The sequence below is a fragment of the Chrysemys picta genome, chromosome 5, assembly GCF_011386835.1.
Source record: "Chrysemys picta bellii isolate R12L10 chromosome 5, ASM1138683v2, whole genome shotgun sequence".
NCBI classification, from domain to species: Eukaryota; Metazoa; Chordata; order Testudines; family Emydidae; genus Chrysemys; species Chrysemys picta.
This window is the reverse complement of record NC_088795.1, coordinates 56,015,396-56,031,986: the sequence shown is the minus strand read 5'-3', so window position 1 is coordinate 56,031,986 and position 16,591 is coordinate 56,015,396. Positions and strand designations below refer to the sequence as shown.

Here is a 16,591-nt window from a genome sequence, read left to right as displayed (position 1 = left end):
ATTAAGGTCCACCTCACAGCAATCTCTGCATGTCATCCACCTGTTCAGTTATGCTCCATCTTCTCCCACCTGATAGTGTTGAAGTTCCTTAAAGGTCTGTGTCATACTTAACCAGCAGTCAGAGAACCTGCTTCTGCCTGGGACCTCAGCATTGTCCTCTTGAGACTCCTGAGGTCTCCCTTTGAGACTTTTTCAGAATACTCCCTACTTCACCTCACTTTGAAGACTGTCTTCCTAGTTGCTATCTCTTTGGCTGAGAAAGAGAGTGAGTGAGTTCTAAGCACTTATAGATCACCCTCCCTACATGATGTTTCATAGGGACAAAGTGGTGGTGAAATCTCACCCTAAATTAATCCCCAAGCCGATCTCACAGTTCCATCTGAATCAATCAGTTAACCTGCCTGTTGTCTTCCCAAGGCCCCACACTATGTCAGGAGAGAAGTTACGTACACTGGACATTTGCAGAACTTTACTTTACTATATTGACAGAACCAAACTGTTCAGGTTGTCTCTCCAGTATTTCTGACTATAACTGGGAGTTCTGAAGGTCAGACCATCTCATCACAATGTGTGTCTCGTTACAAGTTGGCCGGTGTACCTCTCCCACTGAACATCGAGGCTTGCTGCACCAGAGCTCAAGCAACATCCTCTGACTGCTTCAGAAATGTGCCAATTTCCTTGAGCTGCAAGACAGTGACATGGAGTAACCCACTAACATTTGCATTATACAATGGACTTGGCATCTGCCCTGGCTGCTAAATTTGGGAGAGCAGTATTATAATCTCTGTTTGACTGATGCATCTGATACTCCTCATCCCACTGTTCAGAAGGGGTACTGTTTACCAGTCACTGCAGTGGGGATTCACATGACACATACTCAAAGAAGGAAGAGTGGTTACTTACTCCACAGTAATTGTGGTTCTTCCAGATGTTGGAGTTAGTATGTATGTATCCCACAAACTGCCTTCATCCTTATTTTTCAGACTCTCCAGCTAGCAAGGGAGCCTCATCACCTTTTATGCATGTACAAAAGAGCATGAGGAACCAGAGGGCATGTGTGCAAACCTGACCGACTCTGCAATTCAAAAATATCCAATTTCACGTGCATGAAGTGCATGCATGTCTATACTGGAATCCACACTAACAGTATCTCCACGAACCACAGTTACTGTCCTGTAAGTAACTGTTCTTAATGCAATTTTCTCTCTATTACAGCTTAAGCACACAAATTATATGACTTACATGTGCAAAATTCACTTGGAAGCTTATTTAATGATGCCTCTATAGGGAGTTTATATAATTATCTTTGTTCCCGAGCTTACACTATCCTGATTCAATTTCTTTGTACCATTCATGGAGTATTGATCCATAAAGCCCTGTATGGTTCGAATCCTGTTTGCTTTAGAGACTGTTGCTGTCCTACCATAACCAGTCAGAGGGTGGTTTAAAGAACCAGATCCTCAGCTGAAGTAAATCATTACTGACTTAATGGAAACTGTCATTTTACACCAGTTGAGAATCTGGCTCAGAATCTTTAGACGTGTCTGCCTCTTGGCTGAGGGTTCACAGTGAAAGGCCCTCAAGTCTGGAATGAGCTTTGTCCTCTGCTCTGACTGAACTAGAGATGTTCATCTTCTGGGCACGTAACAAGGAATGTCTAATTTCCTGAGATTTTTTTCTGACTGGGATGGAGATGAGTGAGAAGTTGTGGAAGTCTGTTTTAGTGAGCTAAGAAGCTTCTTATACATTGATACTGAGTTAGTCTGCATGCAGTTTTTTAAATGCACTGTACAGGTACACTGTGTACTTACACTGCACTACATTTACTTCTTTATAAGTGGTTCTGAGCTATTACTGTTTGTGTGGGGAAGTGATAGGGGCAAAAACTCTGCAAGTGATTTGCATGCCCAAAGTTACAGAAACAGTATGTACAAGCTGTTTGGCATTTTGAATATCTTCTCCATAATATAAGCACATTTTTGAGTCCACTTTAACTGTAAGATAAAGTCTCCTTGGTCTAGTTAACCTTCGTACCTCTTTGGCCTTGTGTTCATTATTTTTGTGCCAAATATGTTACAGTACATTATATCAGTCAACTTCATTGACCAGTTGCCATTCTGTTTATATATTTTGTCATTATTTATTCCAATTAGACATAACTTTTTGGTAGATAGGCACTGGTGCTTCTTGGCAGTGCTTTAACCTGCATTTGAATAGTCTGTGGTTTGAAGGAAGAGACAGTCATTAGAAATTTTCATCAAGAATGCTTTTTCTTCATTCTTTCAGCCTTCTTACTTCTCCAGCATGTTCTGTTTTCTTCAACTCTTCTTTCTTTCTACTCTGCTGAAGTTGTTCAAATCTGTTTGTTTTTTTTAAATCTGGCACTTTTGTTTTCAGTTTTTAGTGCAGCTAATGTAAGTTCTTTTTCAACTGCTGCTAAAGACACTACTGAAACTTCTTTGGAACAGGACTGCTTTCCCCATGACTCTTCAGGAACTCTGGCCTGAGTGAATAGAAAGCTCCTCTGACCTAATGGACTGAAGTGAGATGTCTTGATCATTTTAAGGGAGGTGACTGATGATGACCACAAAGTCACCTCCTTAGGTGGTCGTTGCTTCACTAGAGCAAAAGAGCTTGCTTTTCACAGTAGGCTCTTTGACTGACTATGATTCTGTGTTGCTTGTTAAGTTGCTCTTGTGGTGTCCCTCCTTTGACTCACTTGGAACTTCTGAAGTTTCTCTTGGATCTGCTTCACTGTTTGCTGGAACTGGTGCATCATTGCTGTTAACTGGTTCTCTTCCTTCCTAAGTGAAGAGATGGCTGAAGCCCAGAATCTGCTACTTCATGTGTTGACAGTTCCAGTACTGGAATTATGCAGAAGCCTGCTGAAGTTAAACCCTGGTAGCTACATTGTGGTGCATGGCAGTTATTGGGGGGGGGCGGAGGAAATCACCTTTTTTGGGACTGGGCTCTTTTTTTCCCTGCCACTTATTATGGAGAGCTATATGCACTGTAACAGGAAATCACAGATAAAGAGAAAAAGAATTTTTTCCATATTTGATCACTGTCATATTTGAGAGATTCTGTACATTGATAAATACCTTATATTTCCGAAAGTAGGATTTATTCCCTCTGGGATTGACTTTTAATTTTCCTTTTTTTTGGGGGGGGGGGGGGGGGAATGCTTTATTGATTGAGAACACCTGCTACTTTGAAGAGCTTGGATTTTTTTAAAAGTTCCCTGGAAGCAATAGCATATAAAAAGGCAAGATCAATTAATATAGATCACTCTAACAGCTACATCTAATTTTAAAGATTGGTAAATCACTAAAATAGTGCAAGTGTCAGAATATAATAAAGAAGCTGCCATTTAGGAAGCTGCCATTTTGACAGCTTTATGAAGCAGATTATTGAAAGCAAAATCAAGTCTCTCTCAGAAAAATTGAACAAAGTTTCAAAGTTGTTTTTAAGGTACCCATAGTGTCATGTCTGTGTTACTTTGATAAAGCATAAAATCACTCTAGAATGCTTATAGCATCCAGTTTGTGTCTCACTACCTGAAAAGTGTGGTTACCACAGCTGTTATGTGTGCTGTTGATACTCTTAATAGAAATGGAAGGGGTCCACAAATGGAAACAGGAATAGTTCAGTGGCTCAAGGATATTAATTACCCAAAATAAGGTAAACAAATAGATGGTACACCAGAAAAGAGGAAGCAAATGTAGCAATTTCATTGATGCAACATTCTGAAGTGATCATAGATAGTATATATGAAGCATGGCAGTGAGATAATTTTCTTCCCTTTTCCTAGTGTTTAAGTTAAATAGGGGTCAAGTACAAAAGAAGGGGTTCACTTACATAGGATCCCCTGTAATTCATAGGCATTTTGCCTGAGAAAGGACTGTGCGATGGGATCTATAGGATGAAAATAACCCTGGTACAGACTACTGTTATAAGGTGTGCTCTGTACTGCTTGAGCCCTGAACTGTGATTGTGACAGGGGTGCAGTTGCTACAAGAATGGAGTTGGGACTTGTGCAGTGTCTTTAACAAGTCAACACAAAGGGAGGGAGGTTTGGGAACAAGGTAGGAAGGAAGTATGGGATCAATGACTGTGCAAATCCAATGGCACTAATGCTTGCAGTGGTGGCTGCTGTGCCAGTATCAGTGCTGGAGTAATGACCATGGAGGGGCTGTGTTGTAGCCTACAAATCTCTCTCTGGGATGGGAGTTGGATTCCATCCGGCCCCTGCCCTAATTTAGTGTGTTACACACATCAGAGTAATTGGGAATTGGATAATTGTCACCCAAAGAAACTAGCTAATAGGTCAAATAAGTCACAACAGGAAGCAGTAAAACAGCTTAATCCCATGTGTTGGAACCAGCTGAGATGGAAATATCTGTAGCACTCTTTTGAAAATTTTTTGGCCACAAAATCTGACCAAAGAGTAACTCCTCTTTGTCCGTACCAGTTGGCATGCTGCTTCTTGTTGACAGCTTCCATTTGCCCTTCCCTAATTCCTCTTCCACTGTCATCTCCTCTCCACTTCACACTCTACCTGCTCAGCTCTTCCTCAATTTCCAGTTGCTCAAGGACTCCCTTTTCTCTCTGACTTCATTCCCAAATTAAACAAAGTAAATTTGGAATTAAGAGGTTAATGTCAATAGGTTTAATTAAGTGGTGTTGTCTCTGGAGGGAAAATTATTGTAGTAATACTCTTCTTAAATCAAAGAGATTAATATAGGTTGGATTTTTTAGCGCAGAAGGAGGTCAGCAAAGCCAATATAGAACACATTGCCCTTAGAATATTACATCTAATCATCTTTGTAGAATTTGAACTAAAACATTTAACAGTATATTGGGCTTAATTCTGCAGTACCTCACACACATTTAATCATCACTTACACCAGTTCCAGCTGGGTGGAAAACAGCAATAAATTACAGTGGTAGCATTTCAGAAACATTTTGACACAATTATAAATAACTATGGAATGTGCAAGACAGTGAAGAATCAGGTTAATTAGGTTTTGGAAAATACAATTTCATTGTCCTTTTATATAGTTTGTGTTTTGATTTGCAAATATAAAATTATATCATGGATTAGTGTAGTGTGAGAGTACATAAGAATGGCCATACTGGGTCAGACCAAAGGACCATCTAGCCCAGTATCCTGTCATCCGACAGTGGCCAATGCGAGGTGCCCCGGAGGGAATGAACAGAACAGATAATCATCAAGTGATCCATCCCCTGACACCCATTCCCAGATTCAGGCAAACCAGAGGCTAGGGACACCATTCCTACCCATCCTGGCTAATAGCTATTAATGGGACCTATCCTCCATGAATTTATCTAAGTTCTTTTTTGAACCATGTTGTAGTCTTGGCCTTCACCACATCCTCTGGCAAGGAGTTACACAGGTTGACTATGTGTTGTGTGAAAAAATACTTCCTATTATTTGTTTTAAACCTGCTGCCTATTAATTTCATTTGGTGACCCCTAGTTCTTGTGTTATGAGAAGGAGTAAATAATACTTCCTTATTTACTTTCTCCACACAAGTCATGATTGTATAGACCTCTATCATGTACCCCGTTAGTCGTCTTTTTTCCAAACTGAATAGTCCCAGTCTTATTAATCTCTCCTCGTATGGCAGATGCTCCATACCCCTAATAATTTTTTGTTGCCCTTTTCTAAACCATTTCCAATTGCAATATATCTTTTTTGAGATGGGGCGACCCATCTACACGCAGTATTCAAGATGTGGGTGTACCATGGATTTATATAGAGGAAATATGATATTTTCTGTCTTACTATCTATCCCTTTCTTAATGATTACCAGCATTCTGTTCGCTTTTTTGACTGCTGCTGCACATTGAGTGGATGTTTTCAGAGAACTATTCACAATGAATCCAAGATTTTTCTTGAGTCGTTACAGCTAATTTCATTTTATATGTATAGTTGGGATTATGTTTTCCAATGTGCATTACTTTGCATTTATCAACGCTGAATTTCATCTGCCATTTTGTTGCCCAGTCACCCAATTTTGAGAGATCCTTTTGTAGCTCTTTGCAGTCTGCCTGAGACTTAACTATCTTGAGTAGTTTTGTATCATCTGCAAATTTGCCACCTCACTGTTTACCCCTTTTTCCAGATCATTTATAAATATGTTGAATAGGACTGGGCCCAGTACAGACCTCGGGGGGACACCACTATTTACCTCTCTCCATTCTGAAAACTGACCATTTATTCCTACCCTTTGTTTCCTATCTTTTAACCAGTTACCCATCCATGAGAGGACCTTCCCTCTTATCCCATGACTGCTTACTTTGCTTAATAGCCTTTGGTGAGGAACCTTGAACAAGGCTTTCTGAAAATCCCAAATACACTGTATCCACTGGTTCCCCCTTGTCCACATGCTTGTTGGCCCCCTCGCAGAATTCTAGTAGATTGGTGAGGCATGATTTCCCTTTACAAAAACCATGTTGACTATTTCCCAACAAATTATGTTAATCTCTGTGTCTGACAATTTTGTTCTTTACTATCATTTCAACCAGTTTGCCCAGTACTGAAGTTAGGCTTACTGGACTGTAATTGCAGGGATCAACTCTGGAGCTCTTTTTAAAAATTGGCATCACATTAGCTATCCTCCAGTCATTTGGTACAGAAGCTGATTTAAATGATATGTTACAGACTATAGTTAGTAGTCCTGCAATTTCACATTTGAGTTCTTCAGAACTCTTGGGTGAATACATTCTGGTTCTGGTGACCTATTAGTGTTTAGTTTATCAATTTCTTCCAAAACCCTCTAATGACATCTCAATCTGGAACAGTTCCTCAGATTTATCACCTAAAAAGAATGGCTCAGGTTTGGGAATCTCCCTCACATCGTCATCTGTGAAGACCGATACAAAGAATTCATTTAGTTTCTCCGCAACGGCCTTATCATCCTTGAGTGCTCCTTTAGCATCTCAGTTGTCCAGTGGCCCCACTGATTGTTTAGCAGGCTTCCTGCTTCTGATGTATTTAATTTTTTTTTTGCTATTACATACGTATGTCTCTAAAGTATAGGCAGAGGTGAGCAGGTGGATGGGAAGAATCAGAGGTGGCCTGAAAGCAGAGATGACAGAAGAGACAGACTGATCAGGGCCTAGAGCAGAACACAAAAGGGCAAAAGCAGTGAGATTGACCCGCCATTTTAACTTTTTTAACTTTGTATTGTGTTTTTATTTTAGTTCTTATTTTTTATACCTTCTCAACTGCCAACCATCTCAAAAATTTTAGTATTTAAAATTCAATACAATGATCGTTTCAATCATTACACTGTAGACCAGGTTAGAAAGAGATGGAGGAGATGCCCTGAATTAAAAACATTTAAAATCAACATTTGTAACTGCTGCTTTTTTCAGTTCTTTTTATTTTGTCTTTTAATGAGACACACCTAAATAGATTTAAAATCAGATTGAACTTTTGTTCTTTTTAATCTGTTACATAATTAGTCATTCTGGCAGACATTTTAAAATTGCCCAGGGCATTTAATTCTGATGAAAAGCTGTTTAAATCTGATTTAGTGAATGGCCTGCATCTGGAGAAAAAATTATAGGAAGTCACTTAAAATACAACAATGCCATTTATAATGGACTTTTGCTGGTGACTCAGTGGTTCCCAGGGAATTATAATCTTGGCACAATTGATTTGAAATAGAACATATGAATAGGTGTTTATTGCTCACATATAATACAGTTGACAATGAAGTCATTTGAGACAGGTTAACAGCTATACATTCTTCTTATAGGCGGAGCTTTAGCGCCACCTATAGTTAAGGTTTCCTGATACTACTTATATTATATTATTATTATTATATTACTTACTATATAGCATTATAAGAGCCAGTTTTCAGTTTCTCATAACTTTTGCCAAACTTTAAAATTTTGGCCTAAAATTGTCTATGGTAGGTATTTGCCTCAGGCTGAATTTTTGTGTGTGCAGAAAGTTTCAGCTAAAATAGTTAAACTGTTTTTAAGAACAAGATTAGGGGGAAATGCTTTTTTGCCTGTTAACAAAAATTTTACAGCCACTTCACTGAGAAGTTCTAGCACCTCCAAGCTTTGGTGCAGGGCTTTGAAGTTTGTTACGGCGGTGCACTGGTGCCAAGGTTGAGCCTTTTCTTGTCCTCGTGAAAATTTGTCCAAGTTTGGACAAGTTATGAGCCTGTGAAAAATAGTAGTAAGCACATGCTCAGTAGAGGCTTCTTAGATTTTTAGCAGCTAAATTCCCTGAAGATTCTGTCTGCACTAGGCATGCTCCAGCCTGGGATTTAGAAGGATTTTCCTGCAATCACAGCTCTGGGCTACTGTGCACCATGCTGAGTTTGGGTTCAGGCACGTGAACTGAGAGCCTGTTGGCCGCCAGGCAGCATGGAAGAAAAAGCTGCCTAATTGGACTGCAAGGCGGTCAAGATCTGAACCTAAGGGGAGGAGGAGAGGAGACTTGGACAAGGACCCTGGGGGAGCAGGGAAGAGACTGGGACTGGAGCCTGATGGGTGGGGGAGAGAGAAATTGGGACTGGAAGTTGGGGTGTTTGGGAAGCCTGGAACTGGCTGGACCAAGAGACTGGGACAAGGGGGTGGGTTAATGAGATTGTCAATGAGGAGCCTGGGGAGGGAGATAGGGACATAGTCAGTGGAAACAGAGAAAGAGGTTGGTGACAGGGAAGGTGACTGTAGGCTAAAATGGTGGGGGGAAACAGATCTAATGAGGAACTGGTGGGGGATTGGACTGGGACTAGCTGGACAAGGAGCTGGTGGGGTGGAAACTGAGAACAGTTAGGCAAGGAGACTGGGACTTGGAGCAGTGAGGAAATTGGGATGGGAAGTCCAGAGGGGGAGTCTAAGACTTGCTGGGCAAGGAGACTGAGACTGGAATGAGAGGCCTGAGGAGTGGAGATTGGGACTGGCTGGGTAGAACTGGTGAGAAATTTTCTGACTAATGAGACATCAGTTTGCTGAAGCAAAATGTTTAGTCTAATCTGTTAGAGATTTGACAAAACTTTAGTTGAAACACAGGCAGGTTTCCATGGTGAACCTCTCTGTTTCAGGTTCCATGTTTCTGGCAGGTTCCCTGCTCTATGGCAGCTGCCCTAGGAACCTCTGCTGGAGCTGAAACTCCCAGTGTTGCTAGGCTCTGCGGCAGGGAGTCATGGGGCTGTCAGATCTGCTCACTCCACAGAAGTAACCCGGGTCATACTGGTTGGAGCTGGGATTCTAGGCTGTTAGTTTCTCTGGTCTACAGCAAGGGGGTTGCTGGGGCTCTGTATGATAGCTCAAGCCATGGCTCTCAGGACTTCCAGGGTCCTTCTTGCAGTGCTGGGAGCTTGGGAGTCCTAGGACTGGCTTCCAGGGCCCCCGGGTCTGGAGCAGGCATGCCATGCACAGTCTCCTACCTCCCCTCCCCCAAGTGGGCAGCCTGTAGGCACAGGAGTCTTGAATCCATGGGGTTCCCTGACCGTGGGGCTCAAGCAAGGAGTCTAGCAGCCCGGAGAGCCACAGCTCCAGCCAGGGCTACCCAGAGCTGGCAGGCTCCCTGGCACTGAGTGTTGAATTGAAATTGACATTCTTGTCAATTTGACAGCTCCTATTCACCCAAAAGCAGTTGTGAAACTGACAAAAATATCAAATTCACATATTTTGTTTCAGGAACACCATATTTTGATATTTCTGAAATAGTTTTCAGGGATCTCCAGTTCGCTGAGAATTTTCAGTAAATTTGCTTTTGTTCCTAGTCAGAATGAAGGCAAATTAGAAAATACCAAAATTTCTAGCAAACGGAAATCCCTGAATTTTGGCCAGATGTATGGGCAGATGCAGAGAATGGGACCAGGACAAAGAGCCAACGTGGAGAAGATCCAGGATAAGGACAGATGGGGAGAGATGGGGCCAAAGGGGTCATGCTAGAGAAATGGGGATAAGTATAATTTCCCAGCAGAGCACACTCCCATCCAAAACCTGGAATGGGACCCAGGATTCTAGAGTCTTACCATTCCTATGCTGTCATCAAATATCTGTGGAACCCAGTAGCAACATGTCCCTCTATAGTGCTGGTCCACATATAGAATAACAACCTAGTATTGCTATCAGTTATTCCCTTAGTGCAAGTGACAGAAGTCTGTGGTGCCTGTTCCAATCCATGTGAATGTCTGTTTGTTTTTAAAAAACTGTACAACACTACACACACAAAGTTGCATTAGAAGAATGTTAAATAAAATAAATAAATAAATGGAAATATCCTATCTCCTAGAACTGGAAGGGACCTTGATAGGTCATTGAGTCGAGTCCAGCCCCCCTGCCTTCACTACCAGGACCTAGTACTGATTTTGCCTCAGATCCCTAAGTGGCCCCCTCAAGGATTGAACTCACAACCCTGGGTTTAGCAGGCCAATGCTCACCACTGAGCTATCTCCCCCCGGTTGCAAAATCAAACACTGAAAAGTTAGAGCATAAGCTTTCGTGGGTGAATGCCCACTTCATCAGATGCAAATAATGGTAATTTCCAGAGGCAGGTATAAATCAGTATGGAGATAACGAGGTTAGTTCAATCAGGGAGGGTGAGGTGCTCTGCTAGCAGTTGAGGTGTGAACACCAAGAGAGGAGAAACTGCTTCTGTAGTTGGATAGCCATTCACAGTCTTTGTTTAATCCTGATCTGATGGTGTCAAATTTGCAAATGAACTGAAGTTCAGCAGTTTCTCTTTGGAGTCTGGTCCTGAAGTGTTTTTGCTGTAAGATGGCTACTTTTACATCTGCTATAGTGTGGCCAGGGAGGTTGAAGTGTTCTCCTACAGGTTTTTGCTGAGCACCTCACCCCCCCTGATTAAACTAACCTCGTTATCTCCATACTGATTTATACCTGCCTCTGGAAATTTCCATTACTTGCGTCTGATGAAGTGGGTATTCACCCACGAAAGCTTATGCTCCAATACTTCTGTTAGTCTTAAAGGTGCCACAGGACCCTCTGTTGCTTTTTACAGATTCAGACTAACACGGCTACACCTCTGATACTGAAAATTAGGAAATGCCAGAATGAAGCTTTTTTGTGCAACCTTAATTTGGCCCCCTTGTGCACTGTTTTTTCCCGCAGGACTCCTGTCTCATTCAGTGCACAGAATGGATTGTGCTCAATTAATGACAGCTGTTTAATAATTTATTTTTCTTCTAATTTCCCCATGGGTTTTAATGGGTCTCAGCACTGTAGCATGTGAGTGTTTCACAAACAATTTATCTTAGTTGTGCTTTGTTGAGGATGGGTAGCTACAAGATAAGCTGTTCCCCAACTTTTTACATAGCATCTTGCCCCATTTCCACATGTTGACCACAGATGACGTGGTTTAGACGTTGATTATAACTCTGCACACTTTGACATCAATTTTTGTAGGATTAGAGGAAAAAATGACTATACTGCACTTTACTCCATTTTTTGTCAATGCCAAGTTAAAATGGAGGCTGTCATACCAAGATCTGATTAACTGGCTACATTGGAATGCTGAGACACCAGTCATGGAACTTGGCAGATAGCACATTACATGTCATCATGAAATCCTCCACCTATCCTCAATCTCTGCTGTACTTCCCTCCCCACAAAAATCTGTGGAATTTTGGAATCCTCACTTCTTGTGGATTTATGTAAAAATCCAAATAATGTATTCATTCCATTCTTTGAGAGTTCAGATTGGTTGGATCAAAATTTTAAAACAAATTGAAAGAAGCTTTATAGGTTGACATTAGTCCCAATTTCTTTCTGATACATGTATTACATGTGAGGATTAGAACCATGTTGCTTTAATTTAACATTTTTACTATGTTAACTAATAACTTTATATCCATCTTTCTACTGATATTTTCAATTTATTTTTGTTTTTAAGTTAGCAAAACATCAACTAAAGGGCAAATTGCAGCTGGGGAATGCATACACAAATCCAGTGAAATCAATAGAGTTGCACCTATTTACACCAGCAGGGAATTCAGCTTGAATTATTAAACTGCATTTCTTCAAATTGGTTTTTAAGAATGTAGCTAAATCTGACATGTTGTATAGAGCAGATTTTTTAAATATTTGTGGTAATTCATGTTAAGTGGATTAAAACTTTTTTCATTTCTTTTTTCTTTTTTTTTGTAGCAACTTGAATTAGTGGAACCGAGTGGGTGGATTCATGTTCCTTTAACTGATTCTCATAAGAAGCCTATTCGCACATTTATGATTCAGATTGCTGTTTTAGCCAATCATCAGAATGGAAGAGACACTCACATGAGACAAATTAAAGTGTACACTCCAGTGGAAGAAAGCTCTATTGGTAAATTTCCTAGATGTACAACAATTGATTTCATGATGTATCGTTCTATAAGATGAATCTTCTTATGAAGAAACAATAAAAGTGATTTTGTTATCAGTTTTGTTTCAAATATCTTTTCCTGTTAAAAAAGTGACAGGACTTATTCTTGTGGAATTGTCTCTCTATATACTTTAACTTTTTTGTGTGTAACTTTAACCTGTTTTAGTTGCGCTGTTTTTTGATTTCTAATCTGCTTTCGATAGTCACATTTTCTGTTAATTGTATTTACAAAGGCTTTAGGAAGTTTTTAGATTTTCAAAACATGTATAAAAGAACTTTCTCTTTGCTTTGCTACGAAATGGATAACCGTGGTTCAGATAACATGTATTTTCTTTTTTTCCAGGTAGTTTCTCCATTTGTTGATAATGCATTAGAATACTTCTTGGCATGACTGCATATTTTGGTTGGGTCAGTCCAAAAAAGCTGTGTTTTAATTCGGTGTATTTTTAATGAATTATTACTACTGTAGTTTTTTCTGGGTACGGGATGTTCATTCTTTTAAGGGGGTTCTTTATGTTTTTGAAATGACTCCACTGTGGTATTGTGCATGTCTTGTTTCTGGTGAGAAATGTATTTAACTGGGTTTTTATTCTAATAGGTCTCGATGTGGGTTTCATTTTTCTGTATAACTGAAAAAGAATTGAAATCTAGAAGGAAAGTGAATATTTCTAACTGTATTTTATATTGTCCTGTCATTACAGATATAATGTAACCATTACATCATTCTAATGTAACAATAGACATGCCAGGAATGCACAGGCAACATTCCTTAGCATTGCTTCCTGGCACCCTTTGAAGTCCCATGGATCACATAAAATAGTCTGCTCAGATTTTTATCTGAATTCTATGTTATACTTAAGTTATGGAGTTTCTTAGAAGAAAAAAGATAAGCCATTTTGAAATAAAAACCACCACAAGGCAAACAAGAAACTTGTGCATGGCCTATTTATAACTAATGGAAGCATGTAATCTTATTTTTTAATGGGTTTTTGCATTCTTATTGTTTGGTGGTTACACTGTGATTAAAAAAAGCGAGACCAGAAAGCTAACAATCTTCCTTTTAAAATCTGATATATATGGGTGAAATTTTGAAAAGCCGTCATCATTTATCCAACTCTGTTCACCCCTCCAAAAAAACCAGAACACACTGGTAAATTCCTATTGATTGCAATGGGAGCAAAATTAGGACAAAAGATTTGAAAATCACACTGCGAATAATTAAAATTGGGAAGCATAATTAAAACACGGGCAAGGCCATGTGAGAAGAGGCTAAGAAAACATGGTTGAAGACTGGAGGAAGTCTAGGAAAAGAAGGCACAGGAGTGACGGGAGCAGGGAGGTAAAAAAAAAAAAAAAAAAAAAGGAGGCTCAGAAATGTAACACTGAGATCAGTTTTATGTAACTGTATATTACATTAAATAATGTGCTACCATAAATGTGCAAATTCATCTCTGGTTGAACTCTACTGCCTTTAATGCAGTAACATTAGGAATGAATTTTCCCCGTTATGGACCTGATCCCAAGCCCACTAGAATCAGTCAAAAGATATTCATTGATTTCAGTGGGTTTTGGATTAGACCTAAAATCTATAATTCCACTTGTGGGTTCTGATTTTCCTAGAATATCTTGACAAAATTATAGCTTTTTGTATGGAGGGAAGCTCAGTATTCTTGTTGATAACGGTTTTTCCCTTTTGCTATTGTCTTATACAAAATACATTTTCTTTTCTGAGAACAATAACTCCCAAAGGTTAGTGTGGGACTCAAAGTAGGGCTTTTACGTGCTTTATGTTACTGCAAACATGTACTATGGATTTTGGTGCTAACTGCTATGAGGAGTCCTTTTGATTTCATGCTTCATAGTAGGTGTTTGCAGGAGATGGCCGTTTTAAAATATGCAGTCCCTTACGTAGGGATACTTCCTTCTTCTGTGACATGTCTAGCTCTTTACTCAACAAATAATGATAGGCAAGAGGCATGTGTGTTGAAAACCAAAAGAATCTAATATCCCAAAGGATGACATGGACAGTAATTTAGAAACCCCAGTCCTGAATTCAGGCTACTATTCCTACTAAAGAACCCAGCTGGTGTTCACAACCATAAGTCCTGTCATTTATTTAGTATGGATGCAAACCATGGACAAGAAAAGAAAATAATTATTATTGACTTCAGGAGAAAACTGGATTTGTCCAAAGATAAAACTCCCATTAATTTCAGTGGTAGGTAGATGAGGTACTATTGTCATTCACCAAGTTTCAGCCCGTGACATAGATTACATTTAGTGTCAAATACTTGCTCTACACCCCTATTCAGTTCTATGAATCAAAGATGCCAAATAACATACTGTGGGATGCAACATACTTTTTTTTCTTTCCATTTTCTTATTCTACAGATTACTTTTTCTCTCACATATTAGGCAAACTTATCCAGTTATTTTATTAACAATAACAATTAACAATAGTTGTCAAGAGAAAGGTATATATTTATTTAAAATACACTTCCCTTAAAATATTTCATAAACTCTTGAAAAAAATTTATGGAAAATAAATTAGAGTGCACACTGCATCCTTGCTATGTGCTATAAAGCCATCCTTCTTGGCCTCACAGCTCCATTAAAGGTAATCATGAACCCGTATTCTGCAACACTTACAGTTCTTTAGCTTCAGGGAACTTCCTTTGCAGCATTCTGCAGTGTATTAGAATCATACAAAGTTATGTTTTATTATGTACATCAGTAATATATGTCTTTCCCCACTGTCTTAATTCCCATTCAAAAAGGGACAAATCCTGAAAATCAGAACTGACTGTATAAATCATCCCCATGGATTGTAGAGCAACTTCATGGCTGCAAGTGAGCACTGTGATGAGCCTGGATGAGATATGGGAGAGATTTTTTTCAAAGGTGCCTAAGAGAACTAGGAACACAAATTCCAGTGAAACTCAATGGGACTTGTGCTCCTAACTAGCACACTTTTGAAAATCACACCCTTCTGGCTTTAGGCTGCAGAAGCTTGTATTCCTGCTCAACAGAGGGCAGTGGCCAGTAGACTCCGTAGTATCAAATCTAACAGCCCAGTTCTGTTTCATATGCTCTTGCATTGCCACACCCAGACATGTCCTTGGAGCTGCAGAGGGTAAGCCATGGTTCCATAACACATAGGTAGCAGGATTTACCCCCACAATGGAAAACTTTTATTCATGCAACAGTGGAATGCGGCATCAGCCTTGGTGTCTTAGCCAGAGTCCAACTTTGTTGATTATCCTGCCGCCCTTTGTACCTTTTGCAGGTTCAGTTGGATGTAATATCCTTTGATACCTGTGCTAAACTGTAATGTTAAATTTCACTCTTTGCACTAGCTGCACTTACATGGTGGTGATTTGTGTAATTCTCTGTGTAAAGTTTATACAATACTTTAGTAGAAGTTTGAGGTGATCTGGGATCTATTGGCTGAAAGCCCTTGTATAGATGAAGGAATATTAGATTATAAATTACAAATATTTTTTTCTTGCTCTTTGCTATGCAGCATCAGGGCAAACAAATGCAAATGACCATTCTAAACCCTTTTTATAAGGTCAGTACATGTTTAAATATTTAATGTATTATAGTTAATGTAAGCATACTGACTTGCTGCAGATCGGCTTCTGAGGAAACTGGCTTCCAAACAGAGGGGTCTGTTGTGGTGTTTTGATTGGTACTGGATTGGTTTTATTTATCTTAGGTCCCCAACTGTCTTCCTATTGGGTGCCCCTTTATTTATTTTGAAATAAACACAAACCACCGTTCTGTTCTGTAGATATGAAAATGGCAAGGCTTGATAGGGTACATGTGTAATTTTTTTTTTCTTTTTTCATAACCAACCATCCAAAAAGGCATCAACAGTCTCATGTTCTCGGACAAACCTAATTAGGATGTTAGGAGCACACAATAGCTATTGAGCAATATTAGAAATTGTTTCTACAGTTTTTTATGTTGCCTACTAATGAATTTGAATTTGTATAATTGGGTAAAAACTAATAATAGGGATAACATTTTTTTACTCCAGACACTCATCTGTGCCATAGGCATAAGTATCATGCCTCTTAGTTGTCTTCTGTGACCTTTCATTGAAAAAACTGGAATACAGAATTGCATCAACAAAGGGAGAAAGTCAACAACTGTCTGTGTTTTCCTTACAAGGTGATATTGGACATTTTAAACAGAATTGATAATGGG

The 16,591-nt window shown here is 39.5% G+C and overlaps 1 protein-coding gene across 10 annotated transcripts in view; it reads left to right on the top strand.

Annotated features, from left to right (window-relative positions):
- The window catches only part of ANAPC10 (anaphase promoting complex subunit 10), a 69,382-nt gene extending 55,567 nt beyond the window's left edge, over positions 1-13,815 (top strand). For 6 of the 10 annotated variants that reach the window (XM_008166115.4, XM_005284298.4, XM_065597773.1 and 3 more), the window contains one exon: positions 12,166-13,815. In XM_008166115.4, coding sequence (XP_008164337.1) covers positions 12,166-12,396 — 231 coding nt within the window. In that variant the 3' untranslated portion in view covers positions 12,397-13,815. Of the gene's footprint in view, positions 1-983; positions 1,176-12,165 lie in introns of all 10 variants that reach the window. The other 4 variants (XR_010601800.1, XR_010601799.1, XR_006174422.2 and 1 more) reach the window with 2 other exon arrangements.
- The last annotated feature ends 2,776 nt before the right edge of the window (positions 13,816-16,591 follow it).